This window comes from Triticum urartu, chromosome 7 (genome assembly GCF_003073215.2).
Source record: "Triticum urartu cultivar G1812 chromosome 7, Tu2.1, whole genome shotgun sequence".
Taxonomy (NCBI): domain Eukaryota; kingdom Viridiplantae; phylum Streptophyta; class Magnoliopsida; order Poales; family Poaceae; genus Triticum; species Triticum urartu.
Genome location: NC_053028.1, coordinates 554,065,162 through 554,081,846, shown reverse-complemented (window position 1 = coordinate 554,081,846; position 16,685 = coordinate 554,065,162). Strand labels below are relative to the sequence as shown.

The window sequence follows — 16,685 nt, the reverse complement described above, 5'->3', positions numbered from 1 at the left end:
TGCCACCTCATTACTCTCCATAGGGCAATGAACAAAAAGGATAAGTTATGAACTAAAAAGATACAATCCTCGTAAATGGCAGCAACAAGAGAACTGGAGCGCCCTCCATCATTCATGGTCTCCACTCCACAACGTCCATGCAGTCGCTGTTGACGGTTAACTTGCTGCACCCGGTTTGGCCTGCAAGAATCAAGCAGTCGCACCCGCCACATGCGCAATCCTGCAGGAGCTCGCTGCAACGAACATACCTTTGTCATATCTTGGTCACAGCTCCTGCAGCGCCAGATTCCGCAACTAAACTGAACGCGGCGTCAATATTCACTCTCACAAACCCTCTCTCCAGGCTTCTCCCAACCGCGCCGTCGGATCTTTGGTAAGAGGAGCTGTTGAACAGATCGGCAGTTCGATGGTAAGTTTCCACATTTCATTTTCTGTTTACCCTGTTTTGTCAGTCTGTTAGCAGCTGTGGTAGAAATTTTTCCAAAAGGAGCGCAGTTAATATTCTTTTGAAGAGCACTAGGTTATTGAGATTCTGTTTCAAAAACTGCACCTCTACTTGTGTCGTTTCTTCGTTAACTCTGGGGTGTTAAAACATAATTCCCCCACTTCAAATATTTTGTTAATTCTGGTGTAACTCCTGTGTTAACAAAACAAAATGTGCTATATTTCGAAGTGGAATGGATAAAATGGATGGAGTAATTATTGTGGCTAGAGTTCAGCGCACACAAATGACTCGATAGCTGGACAGTTTACTACCTCTTTGATGATTTGCAGGAATTCTAAAACACATGAATACAACATGATGTCATCTCAAATACTACATGAATGTTTGGACGTTTAATTGTGCACATGAAAACCATAAGATTCTTCACGGGGGGTTGGAGTGGATGAAAATTTCCAGGGGAGTCCTCCAATTCCTTTGACAGTACTTCAAATCAAAGAGGCACTTAGACAATAGGAAACAGTAGGAAGGAGCTCCATTACCCCGGCAAGAAGCGAACTTGTTAATCCATCCTCCAACGCAGTTTTCGCAGCATACATCACAGACAAGAATTTTACATTCTTCATTGTTAATAGTACTGACAATAGCAGAGGACCAGAGGCCAAAGTAGACCGTGAGCATTGCTGAGTTATGTCTGGCAGTCAGCCGGTCACTTGGCGGCCGCGGCGGCCTTGTAGAGGGTGTTGCCGATGTCGATGACGAACCGATACCTGACGTCGGCCTTGGCAAGGCGCTCCATGGCCGTGTTCACGTACTCGGCGCCGATCACCTCGATGTCTGCCGTCACTCCATGCTTCGCCGCGAGGTCCAGCATCTCCTGGGTGTCCCTCATGCCGCCGATGAAGCTCCCGGCCAGGGTCTTGTTCTCTGTCCATTCATCAGCCACACGCACAACGTGCATCAGTTCGGCACAAAATGCCTGTGGTCACATGGTTTCTTCCAATGGGGAGATCGGAGAGGATATCTAGGTGGCTTGTGAGATGGGAGGACTTACTGGCAACCAGAGCAAAGGGAGGGACCTCGATAGGCTTCTCTGGGAGGCCGACCATGACCATCTTGCCGTTGGGCTTGAGTAGCCCGAAGAGAGGGGCCATGGGGATGTTTGCAGACACCGTGTTTATGATGCCATCCATGGTGCTCATCGCAGCCTGCAAACGCAACATATCAATTAAGCACCACCGGAGAAAGACCCATCTATGGTCTTGTTTGGTGATCGGACACATTGATCGGCATACCTTCATCTCGTCGGCGTTCTTGCTGACAACGAAGCCGTCGGCGCCTAGCCTCTCGAGGGCCTCCTGCTTCTTCCCCGGCGATGAGCTGATCACCGTCACCTTCATCCCGAAGGCCTTGCCGAACTTGACGGCGACGTGGCCGAGCCCGCCCAGGCCCAGCACGCCGAGGTGCATCCCGGGAGCGTTCAGCCCGTGGTACTTCATGGGGGTGTACACGGTGATGCCGGCGCACAGCAGGGGCGCGCCCTTGTCCAGCGGCATGGCGTCCGGGAACCGGACCACGAAGCGCTCGTGCACCACCACCATGCTGGAGTAGCCGCCGTAGGTGAGGGTTCCGTCGCGGTCGACCCGGTTGTAGGTGAAGATCATGCCCGGGCAGTGGTTCTCGAAGCCCTTGTCGCAGCTCTCGCAGGACTGGCACGAGTTCACCATGCACCCCACGCCCACACGGTCGCCGGCCTTGAACCTGGTCACGTTCTTGCCGGCCTCGGTGATCTCGCCGGCGATCTCGTGCCCGGGGATCACCGGGTACGTGGCGTCCTTCCAGTCGTTCTTGATGCTGTGCAGGTCAGAGTGACAGATCCCGCAGTACAGGATCTTTATGACGACATCGTCGTCTCCAGTGCTCCTGAAGGAAGAATTACGACAAACATGAACGTCTTGAAAAGAAATGCCATTACATGCGAGTGTGCAAATCAAGATAATAATCTCAGTAGTAAATCATTGGTTACTCAATTCGGTGGTCACTCAAGCAATCATTCTAGCCTAACAGTCATGCGTGCAAACAGTCAATTTTCCGTTAGAGCAAATGTCATGATTCAAGCAACAATTATTCTGGAAAATAGAGATTTTAGAAAATATTTTGCAGAAGCAAATTCTAAGACCGCAAATCCTACAGCCATCCATCAACCACCTTTGTACAGCTCGTAGCACACTGGCGCGGCTATGATAGCGACATAAAACTGCTAGCGCCATCTACAAATTCAGTTCCAACTGCAGTTTACTGTTCCATCATGTGCAAAGTATGCCACTGCCATTGACCTGTCACGTCACCCCTTAATTTCAGGCCCCCTTTGCAAAGGCCAAATTTCACAAAAGATTTTGTCTAGGGCTCTTAGTTATTGTACATCTAAGTGACACAAGTAAGCATAGAAAGAAAAAAGAGAAAATTAATGATATAGGATTTAGATGTGTAATATTTATGACACATCTAGATGTGCTTTACCAAAACTGCAAAAGATATCACGGAAAGCAACCCAATACCCACCATTACAAATCTAGGGAAACAAATTGGCATGCCACAGAGGCATTTTTGAGAATTTGCAACAAACAAACGAGAATACGAGATAATAGCGCGCAGTTGTGCAATCACACGGACGCCACCTTTAGAACATTGGAGGGTTGCGAAATCCAGATCCAATGAGCCGCCAATCGTCGTCGGCTACACGACAGATTTAATAACGAGAATAAATTATTGCACGGAACCATGCATCCCATTTCCACGTAGTAGCACGTATACTGTACAAAGGGATCATGGCATTGGGGGGAAACAACCCGACGCCAAGCGGATCGAACGGCGCGCAGCGCTGCCACGGCCGCCGTGCCCGGGGGGCCACGGCGGCGCGGGCTCGTCGTCTCGCGCGAACTAGACGCGCGGCCTGCGTACCTTCGGGTAATGGCGAGCGGGGCGAGGTGGCCGGAGACGTCGCGCGCCGCCAGGCCCACCGCCTTCCTCGTGTGCTGCTGGCTCTGCTCCGCCGCCGTGGGTGCCATCCTGACGCGAGGCTCGGCCGGCAATCTCTAGAGCAACACCCCGGAAATTTCTACCGAGTTTTTCCTTTTTTTGAGGGAGGTGGTGCGATAAGAGAGAGGTCTGCTGGCAAGGACGACAAGAGAGGTGGGGCGCCTTTTATGGAAGGCCCGCAAGTCTCGACGCGCCAAGTGGGCCAACGCTGGCCGTGGTCGGCGCTGAAGTCAGCGCCAATTCTTTTTTTTAATCATAAGTACAGACACAAGCGTTCATATACATGCATATACACTCATCCCTATGAACGCACACACACCCTATCCCTATGAGCATCTTCGAAAGACTGAGCCGACATATCATCTTGAGATTTACGAAGTCACCGTAGGCGTCTCGTCTTCGACGGGAACGTCCCCTCCCACTGAATGCGCATCGCCGGAAATTCTAAAATAAATCCAGGAATAAATGCGAGTATCAGGATTTGAACCTGATGGGCTGGGGATACCATAGTCCCTCTAACCATTCAACCAGAGGTTAGTTCGCCCGCCTACTCTTTTTTGTGTATAGAAAATCGTCGGAATTACCTAACGGACGCTCGCTGCGTCAAACTGTCGTTGTTTCGCGCAGGGACATCGAGCGACCAATTTGCCTGGGCCGACCCATTTAATCGCTTCAGCGATCCTGGTTTTGGGAAGCTTCTGGAGGTTTATAATCAGGGTTTTTCCGGCTTTAGGAAGCTTCTAGAAGATTCTTGAACCGCTTTTTTTTTCTTTTTCTCGTTATATTTCATTTTTTTTCCTGCTTCTTTTTCATTTCTCTGTTTATTTTTCTTTATGTTCTTTCTTATTATGTTTCTTTTTACTTTATCTTTCTTTTTTATTTTCTTTCATTTTTATTTCCTTTTCTCAAGTTTATTTTCCTTTTTTCTATGGACAATGCTAACGCCCACACGTGTGGTGGAAGTAAAATCCGTTCACACGTCCTATAACATAAAAACTGCGCCATGTCACCGCATGCATGCATGTGGAAATTTTTTTAGATTTTTAGTTTTTAAAATGTTTTATCTTTTAAAAGAAAAATCCGATTGAAGATCCGTTTTCATCATTAAATCCCTTGCGACGAGATCTTCGAAGCTATATCTCATATGAATATATTTCGATGATTTTTTTGAGATTTAAGGATTTTTTAGGTTCCGTTCAATGCTCACTTCTGTTTTCGTGTCCGCTTTGTTTTTGCTTCGTGTCCGTTTTCGGTTGTATCTGTTTACGTATTAATTTTCGGGGTTTCTGTATTCGTTTTTGCTTCTGCAAAAATATATGAAAACAAATATGTTAGCACTCAATTCCGTCTGTTTCCGCTCCATTTTCATCCTTAGTCGCAATCTGAAAGTTTTCCCTTTTTTCGTAAATCCGATTATTCAAAATGTTTTATCTCTCAAACCTTCAAATCTCAAACCGTTTTCACCGTTGGATTCCTTGCGCCGAGATCTTCAAAACTAGATCCCATGTTGATAGGTTTTGATGAAATTTTTTTCACGAAAAAACTGGCCGAAAAAAAACAGACGAAAAAACCGAAACGGGAGCACGAGTTTTTTCCCTTTCCGAAAGAGGCAGGCCCGTCCCTCTCACGAAATCACAAGCGTGCCTCGTGCGCAAGCAAAACCGTGACTCGCGGAGAAAAAGAGAAAACGTGTTTTTTTCGTTTTCGAGGAGGCACGGCCGTGACTCTCGCGAAAGCACACCCGTGCCTCTCGCGAAAGCAAAACTGTGACTCTCGCAAAAGAAAAAAAACGCATTTTATCCGTTTTTGAGAGGCACGGCTGTGACTCTCGCGAAAGCACAACCGTGCCACTCGCGGAGGCAAAACCGTGACTCTCGCGAAAGGAAAAGAAAATACAGAAAACACGTTTTTTTTGTTTTCGAGAGGCACGGCCGTGACTCTCGCGAAAGCATAACCATGCCTCTCACGGAAGCAAAACCGTGACTCTCGTGAAAGAAAAAAAAGAAAAAATATTTTTTCCCGTTTCCGGGAGGCACGACCGTGACTTTCGCGAAAGCAAAATCGTGCCTCTCGTGAAAGGGAAAAAAAAAGAAAACACGTTTTTTCGCGCAAAAAAATTTTTTGTTCAAATTTTTTTTGGTCAAAAAGCTAAGAAAGACATGTGAAAAACCAAAACGTAAAAAAACCCCGTTTAAATAGCCAAAAACGCGTGTGAAAAAATAAATAAATAAAATAAAATCCGGAGGGAACGCCCAGAGCGTGACACGTGGCAAATGGCTAAGAGCGCGCCAAGTGGCGTTGATTGTTGCGAGGCTCCCGAAGGAGCGTTCGTTAACTAGTGGCTCCCATAGAACTGGCACTGTAGCGCCCCGCTTTTTTGCTCGGTTTTTATTTAGAACATTTTGAGAATGTGAATATATACTCTGAACAATTTTTGAGTACGCATTGAACATTTTGTAATGTAGGTTGACCAATTTTTGAATATGCATTGAACATTTGTGTAATATACGCTGATCAACTTTTTAATACAGAGTGAATGTTTGTGTAATATACGCTGAACAAAACTCAAATATATCTTGAACCTTTTTAATATTCATTGAACAAATTCTTAATGTACGATGAACATTTTAATAATGCACGATGAACTTTTTGTAATATACTGTCAGCATTTTCTTAATGTAACGATCAATGTTGTAATACACACTGAAGTTTTTTTTTTTTTTGTATGAGAGCATCTCTAGCATATCCTAAAAAGCACGTCCCACAAAATCAGTTTGCGCCTTTTTGGTACCCCCAAAAACTGGTTTGCGGTACCGCATGACGAAACAAATTTAGGGCATCCGTTTCGCCCGAGCCCGCGCGGTACCACTAACCAGTTTTCTTTGTTTTAGGCAAATTCGTGATTTTAAACAACATAATCCTATCATAATAGAACAATAATATAAATAAAACTTATTAGGCCCTGTTTGATAGCAAAGTATTTTCTAAGTATTATGAGAGTACTACAGTTTTTGAGATTACCATAGTTTTAGTTACAACGAGCTGTTTGGTTGCCACTAAAAACTGCGGTTTTAATACTACGGTATTTAGGAAACTGTGGTTTTTTCTCTGCATAAAAAAAACCTCTGGACCTTTCTTTTAACAAAGCAGCCGTAAAGAAACGAGGGAACACATCGTTATCTTTCCCCCACTATTCGCAACAACTAGATCGGGATCACGCCTTGGCGCGAGGGTGCCGGTCCGAACGTTTTGGTCTGATAAGATCAGAAGCGCGCCTTGCGGGTGTTGCCTCACGGTGACCCAACGACTAAAACTTTAATATCACAAAGCATTTAGAACATGCAAAAGAAATTTAAATAACCACCCCATAATAATGTGTTCAGTATATATCACAAACACTACAAAGATGCATCAAGAGCAAGGTATAGTTGTTGCCCAGGATAACTGAGTTTAATATAGGGCATATAGAATTAAATATATACCAAAAGCAAAGTGTAGTTGATGCCCAGCAAAGTGTAGTTGTTGCCCAGGATAAACACAAAACTACAGATCATAGAGGCAAAATTTGTACCAAAAGCAAGCCACAATGTTTGCCGAGGACAACTGATTTGTATCGAGTAGTACAAACATAAAGACATACATTCTATAAATATTGCCAAGTAGTTTATATCAGCAAGTGTAAGACTAAGTGTCACAGGAGATGTATCTGCTTCATAAACACAATGAGATAACAGACAATTGGAAACGATGCTCCGGAAACATCAATATCTACAGTAGTATTGATAACTCTACTTCCTCTTTCCACGTTCTGAGGTGAAGCTAATGCAATCAGTAGTGGACAATACTTGACAGGCTCCATCATACTAATGATAATATGAAAGCTCTATAAATAATATTAGAATTGGCTCATGATATTAGGCACTATGCAAGCGATACAAAATCCGGATAGATGGCATACTGAGATTGAAAACAGATCAGTAACACTGCCTGCAGAGTACAAGTAGAAAACATGGCACTTCCAAACCGAAAGATCCAAATAAATATTTTTGTGAGTTTATCTGCCCTAACCCTTGACTGTAAGATGATTAGAACATCTTCCATCATAGAAGAATCCTGGAAAAGGAAACAATTCGGTTATTAGCTAAAAGTTAAACTCAACAAGATGAGCATATACCAAACATCTTGACCTAAAGCACCATGAAGCAAGATAATTATACTCTGATTACAATCAATGATGTAATACAGGGCAATGAAAATTACTAATGCAATAGCAGAGTGGAAGTCTCATGAAAATGGGAAAAATGTGTACAAATATTTTGCATCCTTTTGACACTACCAATCCGAAGTGATTATTTCTATGGCAAAAATATTTTCACAAGCTTTAGTTAAATTAAGTGCTGGATGGATAACAATGGCTCTGAACTGCACATGAACATAAGAAATGCATACACAGATTTTTTTCCTTGATAATATGATATACAAAAGCTCTTGATAAATAATGTGTATTCATATCAGTAGTATAACAAACTACCTGGATGGATTAGGCCTCGACAGAACCTCCTAGAGTATTGATCCATTCATGGCGCAGGTGCACCAACACCGACCAACTCGAACACCGTGCTGACAGCCCACCTTGTTGACGCCCACCCGCCAACACTTGGTCCTCTTGCTCGAGACACTCATAGCAAGCAACACAAACTTCATCACACAAAGCTTCGATCAAGTTTCTTCTTGCAAAACAAAAGGCCATATTCCTAACACACACAATCAACACTACAAAAGAGCGTATCAGGTTGAGCATAGGATAGGGTCTGCCACACAATATTTGGATGTTCGATGTGGTGTATGACTGAAAATAACATATATAAGCCTATGATGGAGTAATAAGAACGATAAAATACCAAGTAATGTTATAAGGCATCAAGCTCTTTAAGGTATTTTCTACTTCATATTCCAAGTGGCATTAAATGAGTGTGCAAAACAGAATATAAAAATAAAAAGGCTCAAGGTACTTCTCACAGATCTCCTCTCGGTGTTATTTTGGTATATAGCTTAAGCCCTGGATCAACTAAGCTAGCATGGTAGATTTTTCTTCTTAATGAAAGCACATATGTGTAAGAGCATGCAGAAAGGGTTAAAGAGCTGGAATCCTATACAATGCAGAATCTATGTTTCGACAGAGGGAACAATTATATTTGATACAGAACATGCACTTGCGAATTGGCAGGTAATATGAAGGTGCTGTATTGGAGCTAGAAGCTGAACGTGTGGAAAAGCAGATTCAAGATGCATCAAATGGAACATACAGAACACAATAGAATGGGCATACCTCTGTTTCCCAAGGATCAATGCCAGCTCAGCAACAATTTTTTGTGGCAGCTCTACTGTGAGCTGCAGCAAGTTCTCATGAACTGTAGAGATTCACAAGCAGTAACACATGTACATGGGAAGCAAACTTAAAGAAGAAATTTTGCTTTAGCCATGATTATCAATAGTAGCTGAGACATATATTTAATTCACCAAGTTTTCAACTAACATGTGAACACATCATGTGTATGTGTGACCCTTAAAAAACTGCAGTTTCAAATAGCAAAAGAGATTTGAAGCTATTATTGTGGAAATGTACAAACCAAAGAGGCGTTAAATACAAATACAGAACGGCAAAAACATAGCACACCGTGCTTGAGACCAGAACTGCATTTGAATGGGCTCAGATTCGCCTTTGCTCGATCATGACCCTTCCCCTAGTGTCTCCATCACCAGATCAATATGTTCTTACAAGGGTGAAACTGCCCTAGTTATCACTCATCAGAAATGACCATCCAAGGACAGAGCCACTAAAATAAGCACATGATCAAAACGGCTCAAAGAAACGAGGGGGGGGGGGGGTCCAACTTAATACCCACAAGTGCCTCAATTGCTCGAGAGCATGCTTATATCAGCCATAATCGATCATCGTAGCCCGCGCAAGTTAAGAGCAACTCTAGCGGACTCGCCAAAACAGAAAGTCCATCCAGTACAGAACAATTCAACAACCACAAACTGGTTAATCACAAAGCTATGCATCATTCGGTGCGCCCGGGGCGCACGCTGTTCATTGCAACGGCCTCAGTTTTGATCCGACGGACGAGGTGAACCGAGGGTGAGATCCAACGACCCAGATCGCATCAGGAAAAAGATCCGACGGCCGAGAGTGCCTGAGCTCTGAGAGAGCTCAAGCATGGATCCACAACTACAGAGCATCAACCAGACAAGCACTATATCAACATAGCCACGGCCATGTTCCGTATAGTAGCCGAAGCAGAGGATGATGGAGCTCACCAAGGGAGGTTGTAGCCGAGGCAGTACTCAGTGGGCGCCGGGGTTGCGCCTAAACGCCATCCAACCGGCGAGGAACCACGTCGGAGTTGCGCCTTGCACCATCCCGCCGACGAGCATGAACGCCACTGGCACCGAAGCGGCCAAGGAGACGGGTAGGCGATGTGTAGCACGTCTAGGAGCACCATCAGAGGCGGAGATGACCGGGACCTAGTCAGTTCTCTTTTAGCTGCAATCAAGGATAAGATTTGTTAGAACATTCTTGTGGTCAAAACTTATCATCATGCAAGCAATGGGCCTATCTATTAGCTGCTTGTAGTGCTGAAGGTAAAATCAAAAGGCCTTTTACTGCCACCTTACATCGAGGCGGTACAACTACAGTGGTTATAGTTTCAGGTCAAAGCATTAGTAAGTACATGACCATAAGTACGTGGCAGCTAACAAAATTTTAAATGTAAGGGAAAAACAGAGATTATGTCAGTTGTGCCATTGTACCTCATTGGCCGCTGGATGGCAAGTGGTACTACCGCCAGAGACACGAAGAGGACCATCAGGGCATCGATTAGTTGGAACACGCCAAACTGTTATAGAAAGTTAAACTTTGCAAATCAGCATCCTACAAAAGTTAACTTTACAAAGCAACGAACAATATGTGCTAGTATATTCATATATTCAAAGTATTAAAAGGTGAAATAAATAAATAACAGATAAATCAAAAAAACTGGCAGAACTATTTGCCAACTAAAATATAAATATCCTAGCTATGCTTAAATATCCTGCTGGCACAATTAGTTTCTGATCAATGGTGTGTTTCAAAGAAAAAAAGGCAGGGAAATGCTATAACAGAATTACGGCTCCAGAAAAAAAATAATGGCCAACTAATAGAAATCAAAGGATAACTACAAGTGATGCATCTAAAGAAAATATGACATCAAATATTGGCCAAATAATAGATCAAAGCATGGCTCAACACAATAACAAAAATCCAATCATAGACCTCCATGCCAACCTAAAACGATTAAGATGTCAAACGGTCGAAAGAAAAGCGTACAATTTTGCAATGCAATTTTTTTGCTGGCTCACGATATAATGATGTGTGAAGCTCTAATGTAAGTTCAGAACATACACAATTTAGTGCCTCAAAGCTAGAGTATATATGTGCTTGTCGCTGCCTCCATTGTCATAGAAGCCTCTCGTTATTGACACCACTCTTGAAAGACGCAGCCAGACCCCCATTGCACTACTACCAAAGTGTCTCTGTATGTTGTGCTAACCACACTTAAAGCCTTGAAGACAAAATACATATATCTCAGGTAATGTAACAATCTGTCCCAAGAGATTGTGGTTAGCAAAGATCAATTGAAGGCACATATCATATAAAAAATAATCCTACAGTACTTCATGATCTCTTAGGCCATTTCCATATTATTTAAAATCAACAAATGATATAGGATTGTGACCTTAGGTAGTTCCACATATATATACCATCGACACGCTGTGATCCGACTAAAGCTCATACAGGCTATAGAGGAAGCATGACGGGCAAACCTTCAACATGTACTCATTATGTTCAAAAGTAAACAAAACTGATGTCTCATTGTGGTCATGAAGAACCTTCACATTTTCTATCAGATAACCAACAAAGATACAAATCATCGGAACCTGTCTTGAGAACATAGTCGCCGTCAACCACTACAACCATAAACATCACAAATAAATGATGTAACCAGCTCCTACAAATTCGTGGCTTTTCTTCTCTGCGGAGCTTATACTAATATTCCTACATGCTAACAACACAACATAACATCATAATCAAATGTGCATTTGCTAATGTAGCGAATATCCCCATCTCAAACAGAAAACCGTAGCTATTTTCACGAAGCACCTAAAAACATCACCTGGATTCAAACAACTGCAACCACGACGTATTTGTCCTATGATTATATGGCTAAGCAAGGACCAAACTTACTAATTACTTCAAGTATCTCTAGTTACTTACAAGAGAAGTGGTTCCGATAGCCGAAAGTGCCTGAGTTCTGAGGAGCCAGGTGAGGTGCTCCGTTTCTTCTTTGCCTCGCGTGGGGGCGAGGGAGGAGACGAAGAGGAGCCGCCGGAGTCCACCAGAGCCGCGCCGACAACGAAGGCAATGCCCAGCCCGAAACCCTAGCCACGACTGAGGGTCACAAGCGAGCGCGAGAGGCCCTCATCCTCTCTCTCCCCCCTACAGGGACTCGCCCATTGCTTGCGAGTCGCCGTCGCCGTCGGGACAGACGTGGGAGAGGAAGAGGAGCGGCGCGACTATGCGCTGGGAGTAGAGGAGAGAGGCGTAGGGGAGGAGGAGGCCGACCCCCTGGGCCATGCCGCCCGCGCCGCGTCCCATATGCCGTCGCCTTTGCCTCGCCTCGCCATTCCTCCTTCCCTCCCGTGGGAGCCGGGGCCGGGGCCGGGGCGGGGCGTTAGGGTTTGGCGGCGCCAGATCGGAAGGGTGCAAGGAGGAGAGAGAGGCGCGGGTGGGGAGGAGGCCGGGTGGCGGCGGGGAAGGAGGAGAGGGAGACGCGGGTGGGGAGGAGGATGGGCGGCGGCGGGTGGGAAGGAGGCCGGGCAGTGGCGGGGAAGGAGGAGAGGGAGGCGCAGGTGGGAAGGAGGAGGCGGAGCAAGAGGGAGAAGAGCCGGCCAGGGTTGTCTCCACGGGAGCAGCCCTTTTATCGTACTGTGAGTGAAATGACGAAATTGCCCTCGGCGGGGCACTGGAATCACACATGGTGGCACAGGATTTCGACACTGTTTCGATCTACAATTTCACGGTTTGATCCGACGTCCCAGATCCCTCCATCTCATGATCACACGGACGAGAATGCATCAAGGACCAGATCCGATGGCCAGGAAGCGCTAAACTACGAGGAGGCTAGGTTCCTCCCGGTATGTATCTTACGCGATTCCCCTCGCTTCCATGCGCGCGTTGCCACCGCCTTGTCGTTTCTGGAGTTCTCCCTCGGAGGCAAAATTGTAGGAGGCGTCGCATGGCTCGCCGCTGCTACCTGTGGAGGCCATGCATGTCATGTTTCCACATGGGGTGCAATGGATCGCAGCTACCTAGATGCATGGATCTCTGCGTTCTTATGCATGATACGGTCAGCCAGATAGAGCAGCGCTGTTCTTAGGCCGGTCTATTGCTGGATGCAATGGCTAGCCAACTAACAAACAACTAGAAAATAGGCTTGTTTGTAGTGCTAACTGCTAGTCAGCTAATTTTTAGTTTTTGTACCAAATAGGTCCTCTGTATCACGAATACTTCAATATACTCTGTTATTTCAAAACTGTGGTATTGCGGAGGCGTGTGCCCTGATGCATGCAATTAAGCTGGCTGAAGTGAATGGTATGGGACGTGTCGTTTTCGAGACAGACTGCATCGGGATCCAGCAAGCTGCAACGACGACTTCTCTTGACCGGTCCACCCTGGGCGCCCTGTTCCGTGAGATCAAATACCTCCTCCATCTTGGTTTTATTGAGTGGAATGTTTCCTTCTGTCCTCGCGTGTGTAATGTTCCTGCCCATGAACTTGCGGCTATTGGTAGGTGGAACGTCAATGCTGGCTACTAAGTGTGGTCGGTAAACCTCCCTAGAGTTGTATCCGATGCGGTGACCGCTGATTTGGCTGGTCCACGGTGATTTTTGGAATGCAAGGTGTTCCAATTAGAAAAAAACTAAATTACTGTAGTTTTCAATACTTTGGTTTTTATAATACTTTGCTATCAAATAGGGCCTTAATGTTTTAACACCATACAATACAATAATCATCTCAATTACAACAAATGTTTGAATCCGATTAATTAGAACAATACGGATGGTTCATGTATTCGTATCGTTGCCATTAAGGATAAAAAGATGGGATTTATTCATATTAATTGAGTTTAGTTTGTCTACATCATGTTAACTTGCTTAAGTCGTTACTTCATTTTTTATGAACTTAATACTCTAGATGCATGCTGGGTAGAGGTCGATGTGTGGAGTAATAGTAGTAGATGCAGGAAGGAGTCGGTCTACTAATGATGTTATGCCTATGTAATGATCATTGTCTGGCCGGTGTGAGGTTTACTGCTGGTAGGGCCACACACTGTTGCAGGGCGACAACCGATATCAGTTGTCACAAATGCGTTGTCATGGCCGCCGTCACGGCCTCCGGTCGCTGGATGGACCCCCGTCCTTGTTCTCGGGCTGGGTGGTTGGCGGTGCAGAGGACGCTCTCGGTACCTGCCAGCCTTTCCATGGAGTGTGAGATGTTATACAGAAGTTCGACTATCCCGTGGAGCACGTGGGTGAGGTCGGCCAGGAGTTTGGGATCTCCTGGCATGGTTCGCTGCCGGTCTGCCAACGCGGTCGCTGCCTGGAGGCCGTGGGCCGGGGTCGATGGCGGAAGCGTTGCGGGCTCCGATGTTGGTTCGTTGAAGTCGACTCCTTGCTCCCGGCCTCCATTGGCGAAGTCGTTGAGGAGGTTCTGCGGTTGGCGGCATGGGCGACACAGTCTTTCCTGTGTCTCGTTCCATCGGGCCTCATGGGAGAAGACCTACAGCGCCTTTTGCTGAAGCGCGAACTGCACGTTAAGCTAGGAAACACGTATGGCCTCCAGCATCCTTGATGCGGGGTCAGTGCGTCGATGAGGGTTGTCAGATAGTTCAGGGTGTACCCCGTTATCGATGGCAGTGTTGACGTGGAATCCCATAAGGTCACATTCGTCATGGTGATACCCATCGGTGAACTCATGGGGAGGCATGTGCTGACTTGTGGTTGAGGCGTCAACATGGAGTCTATTTGTTGTTGAGTTGCGGGTGACATCAGTCTTGCCGCTGGAGGTACCAAGGCCACGAGCTCCATCGACTCTATCGTGCGTAGCACGTTTGTGGTTGGTTCCGTCATCATGACCTGGTGGAAAGATATCGCCTATGGGGCCCCGGACAGGGATGTCCCTTGATTGGAAGAGGCATCAGTCTCTTAGCTCGTGGACGACCCTTCCTTCCCCAGAGGTCGGAGTAAGTGACCTCGCGGAAGAGTTGGAGGCCCGCTTTCTCGTCCTCATCGGTGAGGGAGATTGGTGCGTGGTCTCTTTTGTCGCCTGAGGTCAAAGCTGTACTGGCCACGTCGGCGGCTTCGTCCTTGCCTGGGATGGTGACGGTAGTCTCTGGATGCCTTGCTAAGGTGACAAGCCCCGCAGACCATCACGACTAGCTAGATTGTCGGCGCGGCCTCCACTCCATGGATGTTTCAAAGGAAGCTCGCGGGTCGCATCTAGGTTTGATGGCGTGGTACGTTCCATAGTCTGCACGAGATCACCATGAGGTCTTTTGCGAGGTCCCGAGACGGCGAGGTCAGATGGTAGGTTGGTGTCAACCCGGCCCGCCTCATCCGCTACGAACATGAGGGAGACAAAAGTTAAGCTCTCTCCCGGCGGTAGGCTACAGGAAGCAGAGAAAGATCCGATCCATGATCGGTCTCCACCCGGTGCCGGCCGTGCTTGGCGAGCCAATTGACGAAGCATATTGCCATCAGGTCCCACGGTAGAGGTCCAAGCGCAGCTGGAAGTCATGGATCGAAGGTCACACAAGGGGTTTATTTAGGTTCGGGCCTCCGGATATCAGTACCCTATGTCATGATGGTTCCGGTTATTTATAGGATATCTTGTGCGAGGGGTTACAATGGTGTACGATGTTGCTACCAAGAGTTCTCCTATTCTGAGGATATATGGAACAAGGGGAACCCTAGACCTCCCTTTATATAGACATGAGAGGCCTAGGGTTTACATGCTAGATGCGGTCTGGGGGTGCCGCTGTCCTATGGTCTTGGGCGTCAAGAAGGTCGTCTGGCCTCTTAGGGTTAGCGCCATGTCGTGGGCCCGTTGGGCCCCCTTGTAGTTGATGAGGCAGGGTTCCTTGGTGTTAGCCACCCCTGGTACATGATCCTATCATATCCCAATTACTGTCACCTTGGGGTCTACAGTTCAAAACAATAACATGTGCATATATATATATATATATCTTGCAGATAGGATCAAGAACTCAAATATATTCATGAAAACATAATAGGTTCAGATATGAAATCAAGGCACTCAGGCCCTAGTGACAAGCATTAAGCATATTAACATCAATCTTAGTACATAGTTGATACTAGGGATCAAGCGCTAACAAATTGACTTGATTACATGACGTATCTCATCCATCTCCATCTACCTCCAATATGCCTATGATGAAATTACTCACTCCCTGTGTGAGCATCATGAGCTTGTTAATGAAGAAGGGTTGATGATGACAACACTGACGAATTGCCCTCTCCGGAGCCCCGAACGGACTCCAGATTAGGCCCCCGTTGAAGAACAGGAGGTGGCAGCGGCACCGTATCGTAAGATGCAATGAAACTTTCTCCCTATTTTTTCTCAGGAAGATGGTACTTATGGAGTTGGAATTAGGTCAGACAGAGGTCGGCGGGCTCCACAAGGCAATTCGGCGCACCCCCTGCCTTGTGGGCAGGTGGTGGCCCCCCTGCAGCAGATATTTGACAAGCATTTTTTGTATATTGAATAAAAAATCTCCGCCAACTTTCAGCCAATTCTGAGAAATTTTATTTCCGCACAAAAAACAACACCAAAGTACTTCTGCTAAGAATGTTAATTCGGGTTAGTTCCATTTGCAAATTAGAGTGTTAATTCGGGTTAGTTCCATTTGCAAATTAGAGTTCAAAACAAGAGCAAAGTGTTTGGAAAAGTAGATACGTTGGAGACGTATCAATCATCTCTACTTTGTACCCCGTCCACATCAATATAAGCAAAGCAAGACGTTGTGTTTTACCTCTTTGAGAGGGCCCGAACCTGGGTGAATACATGTGTCCCCGTGTCTTT

At 46.0% G+C, this 16,685-nt stretch overlaps 1 protein-coding gene and 1 long non-coding RNA gene across 6 annotated transcripts; both read right to left on the bottom strand.

Moving 5' to 3' along the window:
• Window positions 1-841: 841 nt before the first annotated feature.
• LOC125518012 (probable cinnamyl alcohol dehydrogenase 5) lies at window positions 842-3,621 on the bottom strand. The gene is made up of 4 exons (XM_048682975.1): window positions 3,404-3,621; window positions 1,738-2,365; window positions 1,497-1,650; window positions 842-1,369 (listed from the first exon to the last, which is right to left on the bottom strand). The coding sequence occupies exons 1-4, from the start codon at window positions 3,508-3,510 to the stop codon at window positions 1,152-1,154; spliced, it is 1,107 nt and encodes a 368-aa protein (XP_048538932.1). The 5' UTR covers window positions 3,511-3,621; the 3' UTR covers window positions 842-1,151.
• Window positions 3,622-7,345: 3,724 nt separating this feature from the next.
• LOC125518013 lies at window positions 7,346-12,429 on the bottom strand. 5 transcript variants are annotated; one of them, XR_007287934.1, is made up of 6 exons: window positions 11,799-12,429; window positions 10,926-11,125; window positions 10,295-10,380; window positions 8,811-10,028; window positions 8,013-8,254; window positions 7,346-7,594 (listed from the first exon to the last, which is right to left on the bottom strand). It is a non-coding gene; the product is annotated as an uncharacterized LOC125518013 (long non-coding RNA). The 5 variants fall into 5 exon arrangements; XR_007287933.1 differs by having other exon boundaries at window positions 8,013-9,713; window positions 9,803-10,028; window positions 11,799-12,428; XR_007287930.1 differs by having other exon boundaries at window positions 8,013-10,028; window positions 11,799-12,428.
• Between the last annotated feature and the right edge of the window lie 4,256 nt (window positions 12,430-16,685).

What these genes read in the sequence shown, in the direction of transcription:
- LOC125518012 (XM_048682975.1), bottom strand. Translation starts at nt 3,510, where the DNA reads ATGGCACCCACGGCGGCGGAGCAGAGCCAGCAGCACACGAGGAAGGCG. An exon ending in CCGCTCGCCATTACCCGAAG is followed by an intron (nt 2,366 to 3,403) that starts GTACGCAGGCCG and finishes TTCTTCCTTCAG; the next exon opens with GAGCACTGGAGACGACGATG. An exon ending in AGAACGCCGACGAGATGAAG is followed by an intron (nt 1,651 to 1,737) that starts GTATGCCGATCA and finishes TTGCGTTTGCAG; the next exon opens with GCTGCGATGAGCACCATGGA.